The sequence below is a fragment of the Nannobrachium achirus genome, assembly GCF_963921795.1.
Source record: "Nannobrachium achirus genome assembly, chromosome: 12".
Taxonomy (NCBI): domain Eukaryota; kingdom Metazoa; phylum Chordata; class Actinopteri; order Myctophiformes; family Myctophidae; genus Nannobrachium; species Nannobrachium achirus.
Genome location: NC_137832.1, coordinates 5,996,219 through 6,020,526, shown reverse-complemented (window position 1 = coordinate 6,020,526; position 24,308 = coordinate 5,996,219). Strand labels below are relative to the sequence as shown.

Genomic DNA, 24,308 nt, shown 5'->3' with positions numbered 1-24,308 from the left:
TGACCCCCATTTCCTTTGATAAATGCCCACAATGGTCTTCTTGTTGTTATGACAGTGATGTCATCGTTTTGTCCAAGCTGGCTCCTGTTCAAGGATAACTGTGACTTTGATTATGAGAACGTTGTACAGTCATCTATTCAGGGGTTTTTATGTAAACCAGTGATTCTCACAGGGGGGACCACTATGGCAGGGGTCTTCAAGGTTTTCTGGGGCTAAGGACTCCCTCAGCTGAAGGCTAGATGAAGCAGGGACCCCCTCCACTTACATATTATTTTACACAATGTTGTGTTGCGGATTCTACTTGTTCATTTCATAGATAGTTTCATAGACTTGTTTGATTGACAGCTGCACTGTGATCAGTGTTGTAAACGACCTCTGACCCTGTATTTGGCCTGCTGTTTTTCTCCCTCTACACCAAACCCGAAAATAGCAGATCTACAAGCTGACATGAAAATGTGTGAAAACCTGCTAATCACTTTGGTTAGGGGGAAATACAATGAAATAGCAAAGAAACAAAAACATCAAAGATCAGTAAACATTCAAATCTTTTATTATTATTATTATTTTTAATATATCATACACAAACGCACATGCACGCACACACGCAAATAATAACAAAATTAGTCTATGTTTTGATAGTACTAGTTACTATAGTATAGAGTGTTTGGCCCACTTGACCCACTTGATCTTGATTGGAGGAAGGCCCCGCCTGTCACCTACATGAAAACTGAAACTTAAATGAAATCACTTACCCTACCTAAAACTCTGAGGACCCCCTAGGGGTCCCCGGCACCCCCTGTTGAAGGAGGTTCTAGAGCCTGGGAGCAGGGCTGGATTAACATCTCAGAGGGCCCCTGGGCACTCAAGCGCCAAGGGGCCCCCGTGTGCGCGCAAAATGTTTTGTAGGAATATGTAGGTCCAATATAACATCTGCAGCAGTTGGCTCAGCGCGGCCCGGCGGAGTTTTAATCAGTTGACTTGACTTTCATGAAATATTGTACATTGTACTTAACACACAATCAGCACTTTTCAGCAGCATTCTCACATCATTTGTTTCAGGGGGTGGTGGACATCATTCATTTAATTCTGATTAATAACAAAAAAAAAAAAAAAAAAAAACAGGCCCCTGGGCACGTGCCCAAAGTGCCCATATGGTAGATCCGGGCCTGCTTGGGAGTGATGGTGATGGGGATCTATAGCAGTGTTTCTCAACCTTTTTTCTGCATGGGCACACTTTTCATGTCCCAAGAATCCATGGGCACACCAACATAATACGGGGGTGTAAATATGGTCACTGTCGGGAAGAAACCTTGTATCTCCAAGTTTCAAATGTGTACGTTTCTTCGCAAAGTAAAGCCCCGCTTCATCATACAAGGCTGTCGCACAACAGTAGTGAAAAGAGCAGATCTACAAGCACGCAACGCCTCGAGGCATTGTGTGCTTGTAGATCGGCTGTTTTCACTAGTTTAAATCATTTTTAAAATGATAAATACAATACTGGCTTTCAAGCAGTTTCAAGGGGCACACTTGACTAGGGGTGTAACGATACATTTTAATAGCGATTTGATACATATCACGATACATGGTTGACGATACGATACATGGACGATATTGGTTCATTCATGGCGATACGATACGATTCAATGATTTAAAATCGATATAGTAACTATTTAAAAAATACATTAAATCTGTGTGAAAGGTGTGGATAGTGCAGGTTTTTAAGGGAAACATGTATTATTATGGATATAAATAAGTAAACACATTGATTATCTGCCAAATACATGGACATTGTACAGTATATTGACAAACCTGCACCTTGACATGAACCTTGAGATTACACACATTTATCCATGGACCGGTGTAGCTATATGGAATGGAAAAGTAATTAAACCCCTCCTTTTAAAATGTTCTTCTTAAAAATGCTAAACACAATGCCCAAGTAGGTAGTATCGATACAATCGATTCTTTGCACTGCCGATTCGATACAATACAAAATAAAACGATACGATTCGATTTTAGCCGTTTTCATTTCGATATACCTTGAAGTTAAAAACGATATTTCGATACAGTTACTATGTCATTACACCCCTAACCTTGACCCTTCTCAGGGGCACACCAAAGGTCCCCAGGCGCAGTGGTTGAGAATCACTGATCTATAGGGGTGAGCTTTCATGGTGGGGAGGTTCTGGGGGTGATGGTGATCCGGTAGGGGTGAGGTTTCATGGTCAGTCCAAAGTCGGTGCTGAGGTCCAGCTGCTGTCCCGGGACGCTCTGGAGGCGCAGGCCGTGCAACAGCGTGGTCAGGAACACGAACATCTCCAGGCGGGCGAACGTGTCGCCGAGGCACCGCCGCTTCCCCGCGCCGAAGATCAGAACCTTCTCCGTCAGCTCCTTGCTGACCAGGCCTGACGTGTCCAGGAAGCGATCCGGGCGAAACGTGTCCGGGTCCCCCCACAGGTCCCTGCATGGCCACGAGGCAAACCACAAGAAGACCCATGAACCAATGGGAGTAAGAGGTACAAACCACAAGAGGACCCATGAACCAATGAGTGTAAGAGGTATAAACATATTCTATAAACCCACTGGTTCTCTTTATTTTTATTTTTTACTTGAAGTCTGATATGTGTTAGTCCATGGACCCCATTACTCTGAAAGCGTACAGATGGAACCAAATGGACCGTTTAGGCCAGGCCACATCACCAATGCAACTCCTTGCAACAAAACCGTTTTAGAGACCGTTGCGGTGGTATGGGCTGACCTCCAGTTGCTGACCGGCGCAATTTGGGGATATTTTTGCAAGGAGTTGCATTGGAGTTGTAAAAGGCTAGTCCCCAACTGGCCTTTTACAGGTCGATTTGGTTACATTTGTACACTCTCAGAGTTACAGACCTGTAATGTTCAGCTCGGTTCCAAACTCAATTGGTTCTCAAAATCAATCATTTAGCCAGGGAGAACCTCAAGGACCCCTGGGGGACCTCGGACCCCACTTTGAGAACCAGTGAATTCATTAATAAAGGAAAGAAGCAAGCATGGGAGAAAAACAACACAAAAAACTAAAACAAAACATAGAATAAATACATGAAAAAGAGGTACGTTGGTATAACATCAATGTTACTCACACATCATGGTTGACCTGGTACTGGTTGATGAAGACACAGGTGTCTTTAGGGATGAAGAATCCGTTCAGAATGACGTCTGTTGTGGTGCTGTGGTTGTTGGAAGGAGAACATATGGTTTAAAGGGCAAGACAACTGTAGTCCCAGGTTTACGGAGAGGGCATCTTACCCGTTTTCCTGTTCCAGTTCATTTGACAATATTGGCTTGGTCGGCAGATTTGAACCGTAAACCCCTATGAAGATGTCATAATGCATTTCCAGTTCAAATCTGCTCCCAAGCCAATCATAGGATGCTACACGTATATGGGAAAGTGCAGCGGAAATGGACAACTACAGGTACTGTATACTGTAAATCTGAGAGTGTACAAATGGATTCAAAAGGTTGAGATCATAGGATAATTAATTCCAAAAGAATGTCTGCTTTGACCATCTCCGCCAAAAAACTGACCTGCAATCAGGTTCAATATGGAAGAAAAGTGAGAAACAAGCATAGGTATACAGTAACACACTTTGGCCATGTTTGTCTTATCAGTAGTACGGTATGGTGAAAGGGACATACTGTAGGAAGCATGTCTTACAGTGAGGTATGGTGAAAGGGACATAGATAGGTCTTACCAGTGAGGTATGGTGAAAGGGACGTAGATAGGTCTTACCAGTGAGGTATGGTGAAAGGGACGTAGATAGGTCTTACCAGTGAGGTATGGTGAAAGGGACGTAGGAAGCATGTCTTACCAGTGAGGTATGGTGAAAGGGACGTAGATAGGTCTTACCAGTGAGGTATGGTGAAAGGGACGTAGGAAGCATGTCTTACCAGTGAGGTATGGTGAAAGGGACATAGATAAGTCTTACCAGTGTGGTATGGTGAAAGGGACGTAGGAAGCATGGCGGAACACCTCGTATAGGAAAGCCTCGGTGAAAGGCATCTTCGGCTTGTCTGCAAACCTGGGTAGTCTGTCTGAGCCGATGTGTTTATCTACATCAAAGACAGACGAAAGGACAAGTATCTCACTTTCGCTCTTTAAAATATTGTTTGCTGTCAGAAAGAAACCTCTTATCTCCATATTTAAACATTTTGGGCTGTATTTTGATTGTCTCAACCAGCTCTTATGCCCTAACTTAAAGGCCTGTCCATACTGTCTCCGACCAGCCTTTAAGTTAAGGCATAAGAGCTCGTACTTAAGACAATCAAAATAGAGCCCTTTGTGTTTCTATAGTATTTGTAGTTTTTGAATTTGAATCCTGAAAACTAACAGTTTTGGACACTTGGAGGTTTCCACCCGACAGAGACGATATACGGATGCTGATGTCTGATTGTATTCCAGTCTTCATGTATTATGTAATATATTGATCACAGACACACACATTGTTGTGTCATATCTGGTCCGACTGGGAAGTGCTACCATCGCACCCAAACTGAGGGTGTACATAGTATACAGACATAGAGGTGCACACCATGGATTAAGATACAGTACCTATCTCCTATAGTGTATTATTAATATGAATGTATAGATATCATGTACAGTACCTATCTCCTATAGTGTATTATTAATATGAATCTATTAGATATCATGTACAGTACCTATCTCCTGGTGGATCCTGTCCTGGATCTCAGGGAACTTGATGAGGTACAACAGGCTCCACTGTAAGCCAGCGATAATGGTGTCAAATCCTGGTTGGGAATAAAAGCATGACAACACCACCATGGTCAACATCACTTTTCAAAGCAATGGGGGTATGTTTGTTACTGTATATGCAGTATGTTTGTTACATTATGTACAGTATGTTTGTTACTGTATATGTATACAGTATGTTTGTTACTGTATGTACAATATGTTTGTTACTGTATGTATGTTTGCTCCACCGTTTCAAGCCCATTCATTAGTGTGGTTGCCCAACAGGGCAAAACACTATAGTACTAGTCCAATTCTTTCTTTCTTTCTTTCTTTCTTTCTTTCTTTCTTTCTTTCTTTCTTTCTTTCTTTCTTTCTTTCTTGCTTTCTAGATCAGGGGTTGGGCACCTTGGGGTGCCGTGACAGCAGTCCAAGGGTGCCGTGAGATCATTTGATAATATTTGGAATTCATTTGGACACTTAAAAACTAGTTCGCATCATTTTAAACTTGAAGTACAAAGTTATTTTCAGTCAGTTCTAACCAAAATGGCAATTATCTCCTCACCACAAATACGGCATAAATTTAAGGTGCTAGGAGTGAAAATTATAAATATAATGTAGGGGTGCCTCGGATGGAAAAAAAATATTTATAGGGGTGCCCTGAGCCAAAAACGTTTGGGAACCCCTGTTCTAGATAAACTATCCAGATAATAATAGGCAAGTTACTTGACTATAAATAGGTCAGGCTTCACATGACATTCTGGCTCTCCGTCTTTGTTGTTAGTGTGGTTGATGTGTGTGACTGACCTGCTCCAAAGATGTCCAGCACAGTGTGGATGATCTGAGAGTTGGTCAGCAGAGCGGTGTCCTCTGGGTCCAGGTGTCTGTCCTCACACAGAGCGATCAGGGCATCCGTGATGTCCCGGGTCACATTCTGGAAGTACGCAGAGAATATACAGCAGATTGAATAAGTACAAGCACGCACGTACGCACGTACGCATGTACACACACACACACACACACACACACACACACACACACACACACACACACACACACACACACACACACACACACACACACACACACACACACACACACACACACACACACACACACACGCTTGGGGCAGCAGTAGCTCAGGGGTAGAGTTGCCGTCTTAGAGGGTTCCAAAGGGTTCCCAGTTCGATCCCGGGCTCCCCCAGAGTTAGTGTGGAAGAGTCCTTGAGCAAGACTCTGAACCCCTAGTTGCTCCCGGTGAGCAGGTTGGTGCCTTGCATGGTTTCCTGCATGTACCGGTATGTGTGTGAATGGGTGAATGAAATGCACAATCTCTGTTAAAGCGCCTTGATAAAGGAGCTATATTAATGCACGCACACACACACACACACACACACACACACACACACACACACACACACACACACACACACACACACACACACACACACACACACACACACACACCAAACAGCATTCAAGATAAGATATTTAATAATGTAACAATGAGGTACTTTTTTGTTATGTATCTAGATATTATTCAGATGTTAGTTCGAAGGGCTATAAGTTCACTGAAACTATATCAGTGCTTTGAAAAAAACAAACAAACAAAAAAACAGAATCTATATAAAGAATCAGGGGGGTTGTGTGTGTGTGTGTGTGTGTGTGTGTGTGTGTGTGTGTGTGTGTGTGTGTGTGTGTGTGTGTGTGTGTGTGTATGGGGGGGGGGGGGGGGCAGAGAAGAGAGGAACCATTGATGCTAAGGCGCGTGTCTTCCGGCAGAATGCTAATTCCTAATTAGAGTGCGTGCGAACATTTTAGCCACTCTGCGCAAGAACAAAAGCTCCTTGCCGGGACATTGTTTGTCATATTTTTGGCGACAATTAACTATGTGCACAGCATCCACCGTGTGTGTGTGTGTGTGTGTGTGTGTGTGTGTATCGTCGGATTAGAGAATGGACAGCGAATCAGTGGAGCCAGAGAACAACACTTGTCGACACGCCATCCGCCCAGAGCATGGAGCCATTTCAGGACATTTGATGACCCTGTTCTGTTCTCTCAGAGAGGAGACTGGAGATCCCCAAACCGACCCTGTTCTGGACATCCCTAGAACAGGGGTCTTCAACAGGGGGTCCGGGACCCCTAGGGGGTCCCCAGAGTTACTACAGAGGGTCCTCCAAATCTTTAAGTGATAGAAACGTTTTTGTCTTGAAACCTAGCGTCCATATTCTGAGAACTTTAGCCAAAAATGCCGATCTACAAGCTCGTAGCTATTTTTGGCAAAGAGCTTTGGTGTAGAGGGGGAAAAGAGCAGACTAAGTACAGAGTGAAAGGTCTATTAAGTATTGACAGTTCAAGTGGTTAAATATCTGAAGACACAAATTTACATTAATCCAAAATACACTGATGATTGTGCTGTCAAACAATGAAACTATATGGAATCTATGAAAAGGTTGTGGGGGTCCCTGCTTCATCTCTCTCTCAACTAAGGGGTCCTTGGCCTAAAAACATTGGAAGACCCCTGCCCTAGAACCACCCAGCACCCATGTTTTGTTCTAGACCAGGGGGTGTCCAATCTTTTTTCAAAGGGGGCCACATAAGAACATATTAACACCCAAGGGCCGACTACATCTCCTGACATAATGTACTTTCAGTCGGACCATAACATAAATCACATACATATGCATCGCAATTACAATATTTTATTTAACTATCATCATTAATATTTAATATCAATGGTCTTTTGTCAGGTAGGCCTATGTGTTCTGAACAAAACCCCTTCAGAATGAGACAACAGGGACAAATTATACTATAATATATTCCTGTTCGAATTATCCTCTTTATATATTTCTGGAAAGTGTTTGTTTGATAATAAAAAAATGCACCGTAGACATGTTATGAGCTACTTTCTGTCATTGAATTCCACGCATGTGATTAATTTTCTAAGCGTTGGAGTTCAGAAGCGCTTAGTTTTCAATAACGCCATTTCTTGCTGCATCCTGCATTATGTGCAATTTAAAAGGACCGATGAGTGTTTTGAGTTTGACCCATATTTGTTTTGTCAAAAGGTTTTCCCAATCGGTATGAAAGACGTTTCCATTTAGGGATATTTAACTAATAAGCTTAAATATAAATGACCATTCACAATGTTTGGATAGATCAAAATATGAATGAATTCTTTATTTTCTTTAATCACTGATTTTATTTTATTCAAAAATTGCTGTTCTGCAACAACAACATGCTAACAACATGTCACATTGTGACATGTTGTATGATCATTGCTCACCTACAATACACAGTGTAATGGCATGCTGCCCAAAATAGGAGAAATTATGACGGAGCAACTCTCAAAAAACACCCTTGGTATGTACCACTTTCTCAGACTGAGATTCACTCTGTAGTCAGAGAAGACTACAAGATGGAACAGAGAGGTAAATATCAATTCATCAAAAAATAGATCAATGAATAGATGGATGCACTAATGCTAGTAGCCTTCTACATAGTTTACTGCTGCTAAAAGCTACTGCTGCAACAGCTACTTGGGGGGGGGGGGGGGGTGTTTTATGCCTTTAATGACAGTAGACTGATAAGAAATGGGGAGAGAGATGGGGTAAAAAAACATCTTGCTTCTGGGGTAAAAAAACGTCTTGCTCCTTGCGGCAAACAGGACGGAATTCATTTGCAAGTGTGATTCAAGTTGCGGTTGGTTGTTTAAGTTGGACAAAATGTGGACAAAATGTTTTCCCAAACATGGATATGACTGACGTCTGAAATCATAGATGTCTTATGTTATAGACCACATGAAACGCACACAATATGTCCATATATTGGAATTCCAAGCTATATGAAAAAATCGGAAAATAGCTGATCTACAAGCTCACAACGTGTCGCAGTGTTGTGAGCTTGTAGATCTGCTATTTTCAAACATTTTGCACTTTTACTTTTGGTTCTTCAAGTTTTGATGCCAATACTTTCATACTTTTACTCAAGTACATTATGAATACCGGACTTTTACTTTTAACAGAGTATTACATGGCCGTATTGATACTTTTACGTAAGTAAAATATGTGAGTAGCCTAAATTTCCCACCACTGCTCATAATGTTATTGTTGTTGTTGTTTAGTCTTCTGGTGTAACGGCCTCAGAGAACATTCCAGATCAGCTGTGTGACCCGCAGACAAAATGGCTTCCCATTTGACTGTTCAGGAAGAGGATAAGCCGAGCTGTCCTGTGTGTCATGACATCTTTAAACATCCCGTTGGGCTGTACTGTGGCCACAGCTTCTGCAAAGACTGTCTGCAGGACTGGTGGACAGAAAGACCAACTAAAGAATGTCCTGTTTGCCAGAGAAGATCCTCCAGGGACCATCTTCTGAAGAAGCTGTGTGAGAACCTCTTGGAGGAGAAAGGCCGGCACTCCTCGTCGGTGAGCTCTGAGGTCCTCTGCACCGCACACACTGAGACTCTCGAGCTCTTCTGTCTGGACGACCAACAGCCGGTGTGTGTCGCGTGTCGCGATTCAGAAAAACACGCCGGACACAAGTTCTTGCCCGTCGACGAAGCGTGTGGACGTTGCAAACAGAAGGTCAGGAAATCACTGAAGCCTTTAAGGAAGAAACTGAAGGTCTTTGATAAAGTTAAGACAGTTTACAACAAAACAAAAAAACACATCAAGGTTCAGGCCAGGAACACAGAGACACAGATTAAGGAACAGTTCCAGAGTCTTCGTCGGTTCCTACAGGAGGAAGAGGAGGCTAGGGTGGCTGCTCTGCGGGAGGAGGAGTCTCAGAAGAGTCAGGATATGAAGGAGACGATTGAGGCTCTGAGCAGAGAAATGGAAACCCTCTCCGATGCAATCCAAGCTGCTGAAGACCAGCTGAGAGCCCAGGACCACCACTTGTTCCTGCAGAACTACAAGACCACCACGGAGGGAGTACAGCTCACCCTGCAGGAGCCACCTCCGCTCTCAGGAGGAGCGCTAATAGACCAGGCCAAACACCTGAAGAACCTGACCTTCAGAGTCTGGTACAAGATGAAGGACATTGTCTCCTACACTCCTGTCATCCTGGACCCCAACACTGCTCACCCTGGACTCATGGTGTCCGATGATCTGACCGGTGTGAGGTATGTAGAAGAGGAGCAGCAGCTTCCTGACAACCCAGAGAGGTTTGACAGGTGGCTATATCTCCTGGCTTCTGAGGGCTTTAACTCAGGGTCTCACAGCTGGGATGTTGAGGTTGGAGACAATGACTGCTGGGAAGTAGGTGTGTGTGACAAGTCTTTCCGGAGGAAGGGAGATGCTCCAGGGAGTGCGTGGTATATGGAGTTATTTCAGGGTGAATATAGAGCAGTCTCCTCTCCTGATGATGAGTTTGAGGCGAGTGATCTCTCTGTGAATCAGAAACCCCGGAGGATCAGAGTCCAGCTGGACTGGGACAGAGGACAGCTGTCCTTCTCTGATCCTGATTCTAACACACACCTACACACCCTCGCACACACCTTCACTGAGACACTGTTTCCATTCCTTAATACTGGTCATTATAACGACCCTCTGCAGGTGTTACCAGGGAAGATCTGTGTCACTCTGGAAAACCACAGTTAGAAAGGTCTGGCATCCAATAAAAAAGCCCTCTGGCATTGATTAATCATGGCAGGTTATTAATTATTATTTTAAATCTGTTGCGGTAATTATTTATTATTATCATTCGGTTTCAAATTACAAATATAAACGCAGCTGTGTGGTGGACACTGGAAGATAGCATACTTTGATTTGTCAGACAGTTTGTATTTATATTGATATACTGGTGCATGACATTTGGTTTGATTTTGGTTATTCCTAATAACATGTTTTATATTGTAGTGTGTGTCACATACAGTATGGATCAGGTTTTAATCATCTAGTTTCTATGTGACAGTGATGTGTATCGATGTGTATTTGATCTGTGTTACCAAGTGGGATTGTTGAGAGGCTTAAAGTCAGTGAAAACCCTTTAAAAATGTCATTGATTGGACATGAGGCAGGCTTGCAGGTAAAATAACAATGTTTATTAACTCCAGGCCCGGACAACAGAAACAAACTTTAACTCAAAGCATACAGTAAATCAAAGAACAGAACTTAACTTTGAACAGAGCGCGCACACGTGTCTGTTAACCTCTCCCCATGGCAGCCCACACTCTACTGAGCTCAGCTCAGTTATATAGACACAAGGCTCCACCCTCTGGATCAAATTAACCAACCCCAGTGCAGGAGCAATCTACCCCAGATGCTCCCAAGTAGCAATCAACACTTCAACAGTAATCTATTACTTGTACTCTATTATTCAGCACAGTTAGGCCTCAAGGCAATAGACAGCTTCAAGCAGCATCCCCATACAGCATCTGATGAACAGATAAACACAACATTAGATTCCAGTCACCACAGAATGTGCACCTTCTTTGGGACTGAGAATCTACATGTTAAGTATAGGCAAACAAATATACAACACAGCATAGAATGAATGTATATTTGTGAACATTGTTAAAGTGACAGAGGCTGCTCTGTCACATTTCTTTCCCCCTCTCCTTCTGGGTTGTGCATACCTGGCACACGTGACAAATAGTCAGCTATTATGTTTCTCCCACCTGGACAGTACTCAATAGTAAACTTGTATGGCTGAAGAGCCAGACACCAGCGCAGTATTCGGGCGTTTTGACTCTGCATGGACTGCATCCACTTCAGGGCCCGATGGTCAGTTTGTAGTCTGAACTCCCGTCCAAGCAGATAATACCTAAGAGAATCCACTGCCCACTTTATGGCGAGACCCTCCTTCTCAATAACCGAGTACTTTCTCTCTCGGTCGAAGAGCTTCCTGCTCAGGAACAGAATGGGCCTCTCCTCTCCAGGCTCTCCTTGGGCTAGCACAGCACCTAAGCCAACATCAGAGGCATCCACTTGCACAAGAAACTCATTATTGAAATCAGGACTCATCAGGACAGGATCTTGACATAACAGTTCTTTCAACTTTTTAAAGGCCTCCTCACACTCTTCAGTCCACTGAAGATGGGAGGAAGTGCTCTTCTTTGTGAGATTAGTTATTGGTGTTGCCACTGTGGCAAAATGAGGCACAAATCTTCTATACCAGCCAATTAAGCCAAGTAGTGAACGAACTTGCCTCTTAGTTTGCGGTCTCGGTATATGTCGTATGGCCTCCAACTTCTCCACCAGTGGCTTAATTTGGCCATGCCCAATGCGGTACCCCAGGTACTTCACCTCCTCCTGTGCCCATGAGCATTTCTTTTGGTTAATGGTTAACCCGGCCTTCTGCAGCTTCTGGAGGACCTGCTCAAGGTGACAGAGATGTTCTTGCCATGACTCACTGTAAATGATAACATCGTCAAGATAAGCTGCTGAATATTGTCCACAATCAGCTAACACAATGTCCATGAGCCTTTGAAATGTAGCCGGTGCCCCATGCAGACCAAAAGGCATCACTGTGTACTGATACAAGCCAGTAGTTGTACGGAAGGCTGTATATGGTCTACATGCAGGGCTAAGTGGGACCTGCCAATATCCCTTACAAAGGTCTAATGTGGTCATGTATTTAGCTTTTCCTAACCTTTCAAGCAGTTCATCGATTCTGGGCATTGGATAGGAGTCAAAACAGGAAACACTGTTCAATTTACGAAAGTCTGTGCAAAATCTAACACTTCCATCTTTCTTAGGAACCAAGAGAACAGGACTTGACCACTCACTTTTTGAAGGCTCTATCACATTCATTTCCAACATGGTGGCTACCTCTTTCCTCAATGACTCCACCATTCTCTCAGGAACACGATAGGGCCTTTGTCGGATTGGTGTAGGTGCCTTCAGAATGATGTCATGGCTGATAACATCTGTGTGACCTGGTCTCTCTTGGAAGAGGGGAGGGAATGACATCTGTACCTGGGCCAGCTGTTGTTGTTGCTCTTCACTCAGATGGTCAGGAGGCTCAAGGGCACCCCCTTGAGGTCGAACTGGCTCCATTTCAGACTCATCATCTCCATCCTCAGCCACCCGCACCATCATCACTGGTTTTGCTGCTGGGGTTGGAACTCTCTCCTTGAATTCTTTCAGCAGGTTAACATGCAAAATCTGCTTCTGGCGTCTCCTTTCTGGGCACAAGATCTCATAAGTTACTGGTCCAACTTTTCTAGAAACCACATAAGGGCCTTGCCATTTTGCCAGTAACTTGCTGGTACCAGAAGGAAGCAGTAACAGTACTTTTTGCCCAGGTTTCAGGTCTCTCTCTCTAGCATGTTTGTCATACCACACCTTTTGCTTGGTTTGGGCCTCCCTCAGGTTTTCTTGGGCCAGGTGTCTCATCTGGTCCAGTTTGTCTCGCATTTGGAGGATGTAGGAGACAATACTGCACTGGGCTGGCTCTCCAGCCACCCAACTCTCTCTGAGCATGTCCAGGGGCCCCCTAACCTGCCTGCCATAAACCAACTCAAAAGGGGAAAAACCAGTTGAGGCTTGTGGAACCTCTCTGTATGCAAAAAGGAGAAAAGGAATCCACTTATCCCAATCTCTACCCGTTTCATCCACAAACTTCTTTAGCATGCGTTTAAGACAGCCGTTAAAATTTTCAACCAAGCCATCAGTCTCTGGATGAAACGGGGTAGTTCTAATGCCTTTGATGCCCAACTGTGCATACAACAATTTCATCACCTTTGACATGAAATTAGTACCTTGGTCAGTCAAAATCTCAGACATAACACCAACTCTTGAAATCAGATCTATCAGACACCGGACCACATGTTTGACTTGGATGGAGCGTAAAGGATACACTTCTGGGTATCTGGTAGCATAATCACAGATTACAAGGGCAAATCGATGCCCTGAACTACTGGTAACCAGCGGTCCAATTATGTCCATACCAATACGCTCAAATGGTGTGCCAATTATGGGTAAAGGCTGCAAAGGTCCACGATCTGATTTGCGAATTGGTGCTACTTTTTGACACTCTGTACATGTTCTACAGTACTCTTGAACGTCCTGGTAGAGTCTAGGCCAATAAAACCTTCTACTGATTCGGTCATAGCTTTTCTGTTGGCCTAAATGGCCGGCCCACGGAACGTGGTGTCCCAAATTTAGAATTAGCTGATGGAATGACTTAGGAACAACCAATCTATGAATCTCACTGTTTGCATTGTACAACAGGTTATCTTTGAGGACGTATTTATCACCAATTAAATTAGCTGCTTTAACAGGTTCACCATCTACCTCACATACCTTAGCAAACAAAGGTTGAAGCAAAGGATCTGCTCTCTGCAGCTCCTTAAAGTTGTCAGGGACATGCCACTGTGGGTCCAGCAGAGTGGTCTCAGGAGTTGGAACTTCCAAGGCTGGCTCCTGCACCCTGGCCTTCCCCACATGCTTGTCATGGCGGCGCTGACTTTTAGCCTTTCTAACTTTTGTACCCCCTTCAAACAGACTTGGATCGATGTCAGGCAGGGGTTGCAAACTTTTGGACTGAGACCTAGTAACCACAGCACAAGACTTGGGCACAGACTGAATGAGGTTAGTTAGAACTGGTAGATCATCCCCCAAAATGACATCATATGACAGGTGATCAACCACACCCACCCTCATCATGTAGGCTTGACCCTCAATCATCATCTTTACAACAGCAGTTGGATACATTTGTTCTTCCCCATGAACACACCCCAAACCAACCAGGTCTCCAAAGTTTAAAGACTCACTATCTACAAACTTTGCCTTCACCAGTGTCTGGGAACTACCTGTATCCAACAGTGCTTCAGCATCGTGCCCGTTAACAAGAATGGAGGTTACATATCGGGACTTTGCCATAGGCATTTGCATAGTGGGTTGAATCTCTGGTCTAGGCACATAGCATAAATTAGCCTCTTTAGGTTTCTTAAGTGGACACCAAGCTGCCTTGTGCCCGGGTTGGTGACAATAGAAACAGATAAAGGACCCATTGCTAGAGTTAGACCTTGTCCCACCCACTGGATCACGCTTGGCTAGAACCTCGTCACCTTTAACCCCCTCTGCTTTAAACTGCCCCAGAGTCACCTTGTAGGGTCGGGATGGCTCCCGAGGTGCAGATGGATGTGCAGCCAGATACCTCTCAGCAAGTTTTGCAGCCTCCTCCCCCGTCTGTGGTTGGTTTTCCTTCACCCATATACGGACATCTGGGCGGAGAACACGCAGGTACTGTTCGAGGATCAGTGTCTCAGCCATCTCCTCCTTCGTCTTCGTCTCTGGTCGCATCCACCTCCTGTAGAGCCCCTTCAACCTGTTGTAGGTCTCCCTTGGCGACTCTCCGACTGGTAGACTCGTGGATCTGAATCGTTGGCGGTAGGTTTCTTCGGTTACGTCGTACTTGACAAGCACAGCAGCCTTCACGTCGTGATAGAGGTGAGAGCGCTGCTCATCCATGCTGGCATAGGCTTCCAAAGCTTTTCCGGTGAGGAGGGTAACGACCCGAGCCGCCCATTCGTCATGACTCCACCCCCAGGTCCTGGCGATGCGCTCGAAACGAATGAAGAAGCTCTCCACATCTTCACCCTCACAGAAGTTTGGAATCTTGGCCCCGTCGTAGCGGCGGATGGGCTGTGGCTCCGGTTGGGCAGGCGGCGGCTCTGCCATGCGCTGCTGGCGTTGTGGAGCTGCAGTGGGTAGGGAAAACAAACTCTGGTGACTGGCGGGGTCATCAGTCAACCGGTTGGGTTTTTTTTCATACACAACACGTTTCAGATCTTCAAGTCCATCAAACAACCTTTTTTCACTTCTCTGTTGCCTATACATGAAATCCCTCATTTCATTCATAAACTGTTGGTCAAGAAGAACAGGCTCTTGTGAAGGTTGAGGAGGAGTACTTAACTTAGCTGTGCCATGGGTTGTCCACGGCACAGCAGCTGGTATCTTTGGCCTTATGGAAGGTGGTTCAACCTCTGGCGCTGGCTCCACCGGCTGGCCCGGCACTGCTGGGGCACCAACAGTCAGCCCTGAGGCCCCTCCCACATCCGAATCAGCTACCGGCTCCTCCACTGGCTCCTCCTCTGGCTCCTCCACTTGCTCCTTGCCACTTTCTGCCATCGGCCCAGGTGTTTTGCGAGTAGGTATAAGTCGGCCACGCCCTCGTCCAGACATTTTGGGTGTTTTGCTACTGACAATTGGAAGCGTCACAATCCCACCACTGCCACCAATTGTTACCAAGTGGGATTGTTGAGAGGCTTAAAGTCAGTGAAAACCCTTTAAAAATGTCATTGATTGGACATGAGGCAGGCTTGCAGGTAAAATAACAATGTTTATTAACTCCAGGCCCGGACAACAGAAACAAACTTTAACTCAAAGCATACAGTAAATCAAAGAACAGAACTTAACTTTGAACAGAGCGCGCACACGTGTCTGTTAACCTCTCCCCATGGCAGCCCCCACTCTACTGAGCTCAGCTCAGTTATATAGACACAAGGCTCCACCCTCTGGATCAAATTAACCAACCCCAGTGCAGGAGCAATCTACCCCAGATGCTCCCAAGTAGCAATCAACACTTCAACAGTAATCTATTACTTGTACTCTATTATTCAGCACAGTTAGGCCTCAAGGCAATAGACAGCTTCAAGCAGCATCCCCATACAGCATCTGATGAACAGATAAACACAACATTAGATTCCAGTCACCACAGAATGTGCACCTTCTTTGGGACTGAGAATCTACATGTTAAGTATAGGCAAACAAATATACAACACAGCATAGAATGAATGTATATTTGTGAACATTGTTAAAGTGACAGAGGCTGCTCTGTCACAATCTGATTAAAGATGACGAGTGCAAAGTGAGTCAAACGTGTGTTTGGAACAGTCAGCATTCAGCAGATCATCATACATCAGATGATTTATTTAAAGTAAAAGTACTCAATCAACCCCAGTAGATGTGTAAAAGTATTAATACTGCTGGTCAAATATTAACAGTAAATGTCTTAGGATTAGATATAGACGTTTGGGCTATCCAGCTTTCTTCAGTATATGATGATACATGGATAAGATACACTGAAGAAGGCTGATAGCCGAAACGTCTGTTTCTAATCCTAAGAAATATGCAACAAAGCAAAAAAGAAAAGTAACTCTTGCCACTCCATTTCCTATGCTTGTTTGATGGTCTAAGCATTCTAAAGCCTAGTTGCTCCCGGTGAGCAGGTTGGTTTCCTCTGCAATCGGTGTATGAATGTGTGTGGGTGAATGTAATGAATCTGTGTGAATGGGTGAATGTAATGCACAATCTATGTAAAGTGCCTGCTATATACCGGTAAATGCATCAGAAACCCATGTGATAACCACACACGCACGCACACACGCGCGCACGCACGCGCGCACGCACGCACGCACGCACGCACGCATACAGGCTGGTTGTTAGAGTGTTTCAACAACTTGGGATGCCCAAAAAAGAGGCAAAAAGGCTGGTATTGTAAGTATTGTGTCGTCTCCGCTATATGAAGATGTAGTATCGTAAGAACTACATATTCTTAATATTAGGTCCATATCCTTAAGGTTAGGTAAGCATGAACCAGGACATCTTTATGTAACTATGAGTGGACAAACAGCTGTGGTCATTCTCACCCTTGAGCCTATATACCGTATGTGTGGCTCTTTTCAAGGTAATGATTGACTGAAATTGGCCAATATACCGTAAGTAGCACTGAATGTATGTTTGTTGGGTGTGTCTCCCACTGGGTGAGCCGGCGACGGGCTCGCTCAGTCTCCACTGCTCCGTTGTCGGTCTCTGTCTAATAAACTGATGGAAGAACCTGATTACCTGCCTTCTTCTCGTCTCTCCTCTCCAGCACAAGGCTAAGAATTATTCACACCTACTTCGTACTTAAGAATTCAGTCTAATATGTACGTCAGAACTCTCCGGAAATACACTACAGATAGTGTCGACAATACACTACAAACCTTTCTGTGGTCATAAATAAATTGTTAAAATGTGCGTGTGCGTGCGTGCCTTCGTGTGCGTGCGTGCATATGTGCGTGTGAGTGTGTGTGTGCGTGTGTGTGTGCATGCATGTGTGCGTGTGCATATGCGTGCCGGCCAGCCTCACCTTATCATAGGTGTGCATGTGCTCCTGGATGCTGGCCTCCATGAAGCGGTTCATGCGGTGGATGTGCTCCACCATCCTCCTCAGAGACGGGCTGGGGAAGTAGCGGAACACCGGGAAGAAGTCGGCCAGGTTGCCGGCGGCGAAGATCCTCAGCACCTCGTTGTTGATGTGGACGATGGCCAGGAACTCGCGGTCGTCGTGCGCGTAGCGCTTCCCAAAGCACAGCGCGCACACCACGTTGGCCACCGACGCCACCAGGGGGACCGCGGGGTCCAGACCCGCCGCCGACGTGGAATTCTGAATCAATCCGTATAATTGATGAGGCAATTAGGAGTCGAGACAATATTCTATGAGGTGGTGATGGTTATGCTTTACTGGTGTTTCTGGTTGACATTGGCAAATTTCACTCAAGTTTTTTCATCTCACTCATGTCACTTTGTCTGCTGACCTCACTCAGCAACAAAATCAAAATAAAATAAACACAAATTTGAATAAAACAATTCACAGGAGGCAAGCAGTGATCACCCCATGATGTGCACTGCTATGTAGTTTCAAATGCACTACATTGCAGGCACTTTTTGAGAGTAAAAAAAGAAAAAAGAAAAAGAAGACGTGTGACATGCATGATCTGGGCAGATTGCCACAGGAAATGTGCCAATGTGAACCCAAAACAACGGTATGTACATGATATCATGGGTAGGGATGGAGCTTGTTAATTTTAATGAGCATCTTATCGATCCTGCTTATTGAGCCGGGCTTTTATCGAGCCCACTGTTGAGCGTTTTCTAATATTTTGTGGAAAGATGTGAGACGACAAATTCTGAACAGAACTGGTATCTTTAATTATTGGCCAGTTGTTGTGTCTGAGTTTGTGGCTGACCAGTGACCACCATCTATGAAGATGACAATTAACAAAAGTAAATAATATTTTGCCTATCATTCAAACAAGCATTCATTAGTGTGCAATAAGTGTTAAATGGCTTTATATTAGGAATCGTTATGTAATAATTTCTTGATCGCCTCTTGTCTTGTTTAAACATGACGTCATGGGATGCTGTATGCTCAATAACAGGCTTGATAAGCCCAAAGCTTATTGATACCGGGTACTCAATACATTTGTTATCGAGTATGTAACAGGCTCATGTTTCGAGCTCCATCCCTAATCATGGGGAGAAGTACAATAACACTCATGTTAGTGGTACGGTAGTTCTACCAGGAGGCACAAGTCAGAGATCACAGTTCTACTGTCATTGCCAGCTGAACCATAACATGATAGGCTTTACCAAAACAATAGCTATCAGGCCTAGTGGAGACAAAGGGCTCTATTTTTATCGTCAGAAGTACCAGCTCTTATGCCTTAACTTAAAGGAGTAGTTCACCCCCAAAATGACTTTTTTTCTATTGGTTAGTCACGCCATGGAGACTAGAGTTCAATCATTTTTTTGTTTTTTGTCACATTCCTAAGACAAAAATGTGATAACAATAAATTTACCCTCATTCATTTCGAAACGGGTCACCATCCGGAATCAATGGGGGTAAATTTACTCTAATCAAATTTTTGTCTTAGGAATGTGACAAAAAACAAAAAATATTATTGAACTCTACTCTCCATGGCATGACTAATCAATAGAAAAAAAGTCATTTTGGGGGTGAACTACTCCTTTAAAGCCCTGTCCATACTCCAACCACCGAACTTTTCGGTCAGAAAGGTCCGGTTCAACTACAAAATGGCGTCACTCACATCTTCTCAAAAGCATTATCCTGAATTAAGAGTATCACCATCGATGGTAACATTTAAAGGTTATACGTATTCAGCTACTGTATTATCATTTCTTCCTCACCGCCTGTTCCCGAAACGCCTCGACCATCCTCGATGCCTCGGCGCACACGTGCTCCTCCAGCAGACAGGTGGCGCCGGACCCCGCGCTGGGCTTGGTCTGGGAGAAGGAGCTGAGGGCGTTTTTGCACAGCTTCTTGTGCAGCGTCCAGGCGGGGCCGTACTTCTCACTGAAGGTCATGCTGGTGCCGTTGGCCACGGCCGAGAAGGTGAAGAGGTCGGGCCGCCCGGCGAAGGCCTCGCCCTGCCGTACCAGCGCCTGCCTGATGGTGGCGCTGCCGCTCAGCACCACCACGCCCAGGGAGCCCAGACGGATCTGGAAGGTCACGTAAACGATGAGTTTTGGTTAGGTTAGTTTATTTCGGTACCATTTCATACAACCATTATAATACAGTTATTTATGGTAATTCACATGTTGGTCCGAAAAGGTATAGGCAGAAGCCGCAGCTTATAGTGCCTACCGACGTGAATGAGAAGAAAACAGCTCTACTGTTGCACCATTGGTTAACACAGTGGTTCTCAACCTTTTCAGCCTGCGACCCCCAAAATAATCAAATTTGAACTTGGGACCCCCCCACCCTGCACAAGCACTTGGAATTGTAGGAGTTGGTATTACAATTAGTTTGACTCGAACTATTGCTTTGTAAAAATACCCGATCTACATGCATTGTGAGGCGTTGTTTTTTTTCTTATTTTTTTAACAATTTCTGCCTATAACATTTGGTACTAAAAAGGTCTTTAAAGTCCTTACAGTAGAAATGTGCAGATACCAAGTATAAACGTATCGTATACTGTTTGTTTGTTGGTTTGTTTACTGTTGAGTGAAAACCCTAAACCTAACAATGTTAACATTAAGTTAATCATCTGGGGACCCCCCAAAATAATTCTGGGGACCCCTCTGTGGTTCCCGACCCACAGGTTGAGAACCACTGGGCTACACATGTTAAAGGAGTAGTTCACCCCCAAAATGACTTTTTTTCTATTGATTACTCATGCCATGGAGAGTAGAGTTCAATAATGTTGGGGGTGAACTACTCCTTTAACAATGGCTGAAATAATATTTTGTACAAACATACAGTACATAAGTTTTGTAGTTTTTCAGGAAAGTGGAAGAAGATTAAAGATGAGGAGGGATAACAGGATTGAAGTGGCAATCTTCTTTTTTCCTCAATAAAAATTAGCACACTTCTAGTGCAGCAGTGAGGGGAAATATGCTTGACGCACAAAGTACGTATCCAGACAGTGACTGCGGTAATAAGGATGCTTTTCTTAATTACAATTAGATCAAAAGGTTAGATCACAGAGCCTACTCACAGGCTGAGACCAACACTGAGGCACAATAGGTGCACTAAACTGGTCAAAGCAATTTGTCTCTATACCGGTCATTGAGGTCATGTTAAAGGAGTAGTTCACCCCCAAAATGACTTTTTTTTCCTATTGATTACCGGTGGTCACGCCTTGGAGAGTAGATATACTATTTTTTGGTTTTTGTCACATTCCTAAGACAAAAAAATGTATTCGAGTAAATTTACCCCCATTGATTCCGGATGGGGACCCGTTTCGAAACGGGTCCCCATCCGGAATCAATGGGGGTACATTTATTGTTATCACATTTTTGTCTTAGGAATGCGACAAAAAACTAAAAATATTATTGAACTCTACTCTCCAAGGCGTGACAAATCAATAGAAAAAAAACGTCATTTTGGGGGTGAACTACTCCTTTAATTTGGCTCTTACAAGGATAGCAACAGGTCACATACACAAAGGCAAATATTTCAGACATTCATGAGAAAGGCAATGGTAGGACACATAGTATACTGTATATACAGGATAAAGTACATGATTTACTGCTGTGCATTAAAAAGCAGCAAATTACCTAGTACTGTATGTGAGCCTGAGGTCACAGAGTAGCAGCAGGGAAGGAGAGCAGCAATGGTGAAAGTATGAAAGTGTGAAAGTGTGAAAGTGTGAAAGAAAGAAAGAAAGAAAGAAAGAAAGAAAGAAAGAGGATGATAATGTTCTCACCTTGAAGACGTCTCCGTACTCCCTCCTCATGCGGGTCAGACAGAGGTGGATCTGGGGTCCCATCTGCAGCAGGTTGCCCACCAGGGGCCAGGGTCTGGGTCCCGGGGGACCTGGGGGTTTGTAGGGGTCCCCGTGGCCCTTACGGCCCCTCAGGGCCACCAGCAGCAGCAGGGTGACGCTGACAAGGCTCAGAGCCACGGTGAGAGCAGACAGGGACACACAGGGACCGTCCTGGATGGGCAGAATCCTGAAGGTCACTCTCATCATCATCATCATCATCTTCACTGCGCTGAACCGCTGTGGAGGCTGAGCACTGACCGACAAACAGAGAGACAGAGAGACAGAGAGACAGAGAGAGAGAGAGAGAGAGAGAGAGAGAGAGAGAGAGAAAGAAAAAGAAAAAGAGAGAGAGAAGGTGGGTGGGTGGGTGGGACCCAAAGAACGAGAGAGACAAAGTGAAAAATAGGTAAATGAAGACAGACTGGACGGTGGTACAACAGGGTCAGAAAGCTGCAATCTTACATGATGATGATGACGACGACATATTGATGTACACTGTATAAGAGCAAGAATATTTAGTCTGCAGTCTACAGATACATTGTGGGAGGAAAAAGATCATTCTGGAAGAAAAAAAGACAATCCAGACAACGAGACTTCCACGGTAGTCGGTATACATATAAACGTATAAAAAGTAGTATACCGGTAGTAAGAAATAATAACGTTTAGAGTGAAAAATAATATCAAAGAGAGCAGTATGGAACAGAGCAGGTTACTTACCAGTCAGAGGCAGGGCTGCGTGTATCAGTGGAGAGATGAGCTGTTCAGCTCTGACACCTGCAAACAGACTGCCAACCTAACATAACCTATCCACTCCCAGACTATGGAACCCAATGGAACAGAACCGGTAGCACCAACTGACTGACTGACTGACTGACTGACTGAAGATCAGAACTATTCATTCATTCTCCTCTGTGTTCTGTTCAATCAGCTGAACTTGTTTTGTTTCTTTTTTCTTTTTTTGAGGCCACATCCTGTGACAATTTATCATCGGTCATCGCCCCAAAAAACCCATCCTCTACCGTGTAGTTCATTGGATCCCCGGCCCTCATTCATACCCCAGCATACAGTAACAGTACACTGGTGCTGACTGCATGGGATTTATTCATTCATACCCCAGCATACAGTAACAGTACACTGGTGCTGACTGCATGGGATTTATTAGGTTTAGGTTTAGGTTTATTAGTCACATGCATATCCATACAGGTACAGACATACAATGAAATGCTTGTGCCAGGAGCACTCTCAGCCTTATTACACACAAAAACATCAACCCACAACAACAAGACAACAACAAGTCACCCAAGACAACCCAAAAACAACAAAAACCATACAGTGTAACAGTGTACAGTTTAAAAACTGCGTACAGTGCACATGACTACCTATTCATTCATACCCCAGCGTACAGTAACAGTACACTGGTGCTGACTGCATGGGATTTGTTCATTCATAGCACAGCATAGTGCTGGTGCTCACTGCTGACTGACTGCATGCTGTTTGTCACTTTCATTGCAATTTCTGACATTTGTCACAAGGTGGAGCTGCAATTCTTTTTGGATTTGTCTGTGACCAGTTAAAGGACAACCTTTTTTTGCTTTACATTGTAATTAGAGGGTAAAATAATAGTGTCCCTCTCCATCATCAAAGTTGCCCACCCCTGCTTTATAGCCCCTTATGAACTGTGTCACTGTGTTTTTTTATGTGAATCTTATTCTGTATGACATTATATGGACACAGTATCACTGCATTAAAGTGTATTTGTATGTAATTGTCCATGTAATCCGAGCCAATCCTGTGTCGCTTGCTGCACTTCACAGACATGCAGTACCTGGTAGTACAGAGATCCAACAACCAATATTGAGAGCTCAACCCTCTCTCACCTCTGTACAAATACAACTCCATAATCGCTGCCATTTATGAAGATGCAGCAGCATCCAAATGTCAGTCATTATTTTTGTACTGCATGGTACTGAAATAAAAGCCTATATTTGTCCCAGCTGCTCCAGTGTCTCTCCTCTGCATTCGTAGGTCCCTGCTCCTGTGATGCACCGTATGGGCTGAGGCGTGCTGTAGAACCCCTTTGTTCTATTACTAAACTTCTTACTAATGCATTGTTAAATACCTATTAATAGTTGATTAACAACTTTCATTATAAGTAAACTAGCTCTGTTAACTCTTTGATATTGACTATCATCATAAACTATAATTAACATACTCTATATGATAATGGAGTTAACGCTGATATTATTAACTGTAAGTGAACTCTATGATATGATTTTATCATCATAAGCTATAATTAACATATACTTTATGATAATAGAGTTAACGCTGATATCATTAACTGTAAGTTAACTCTATGATATGATTTTATCATCATAAACTATCTGTTAACTCGTGTCATGATTTGCAGGATGACTGAACCCAAATGCAGAGCCACAAGCAGGAATAGGTTCAACAATAAAGTTTATTAAGTAGATAGTAAGCTTACAAAAGTAAATGTAGTTGCAAGCAAAATCAGAAAGTTCAAAAGGCTTAATTTCTCAAAAGCAGTTCACTGAGGTCCAAATTAACACAAGACCTTT

The 24,308-nt window shown here is 44.0% G+C and overlaps 2 protein-coding genes across 2 annotated transcripts; one reads left to right on the top strand and one right to left on the bottom strand.

Annotated features, from left to right (window-relative positions):
- Positions 1–2,169: 2,169 nt before the first annotated feature.
- Positions 2,170–21,948, bottom strand: cyp1d1 (cytochrome P450, family 1, subfamily D, polypeptide 1; the record flags this gene model as incomplete). Its single annotated transcript, XM_080737938.1, has 8 exons — positions 2,170–2,461; positions 3,120–3,206; positions 3,966–4,089; positions 4,696–4,785; positions 5,534–5,660; positions 17,808–18,104; positions 19,649–19,960; positions 21,670–21,948. The coding sequence occupies 8 exons, from the start codon at positions 21,946–21,948 to the stop codon at positions 2,170–2,172; spliced, it is 1,608 nt and encodes a 535-aa protein (XP_080594064.1).
- LOC308294923 (nuclear factor 7, brain-like) lies at positions 8,909–10,327 on the top strand (the record flags this gene model as incomplete). Its single annotated transcript, XM_080737863.1, has 1 exon — positions 8,909–10,327. The coding sequence occupies one exon, from the start codon at positions 8,909–8,911 to the stop codon at positions 10,325–10,327; it is 1,419 nt and encodes a 472-aa protein (XP_080593989.1).
- Positions 21,949–24,308: the final 2,360 nt, after the last annotated feature.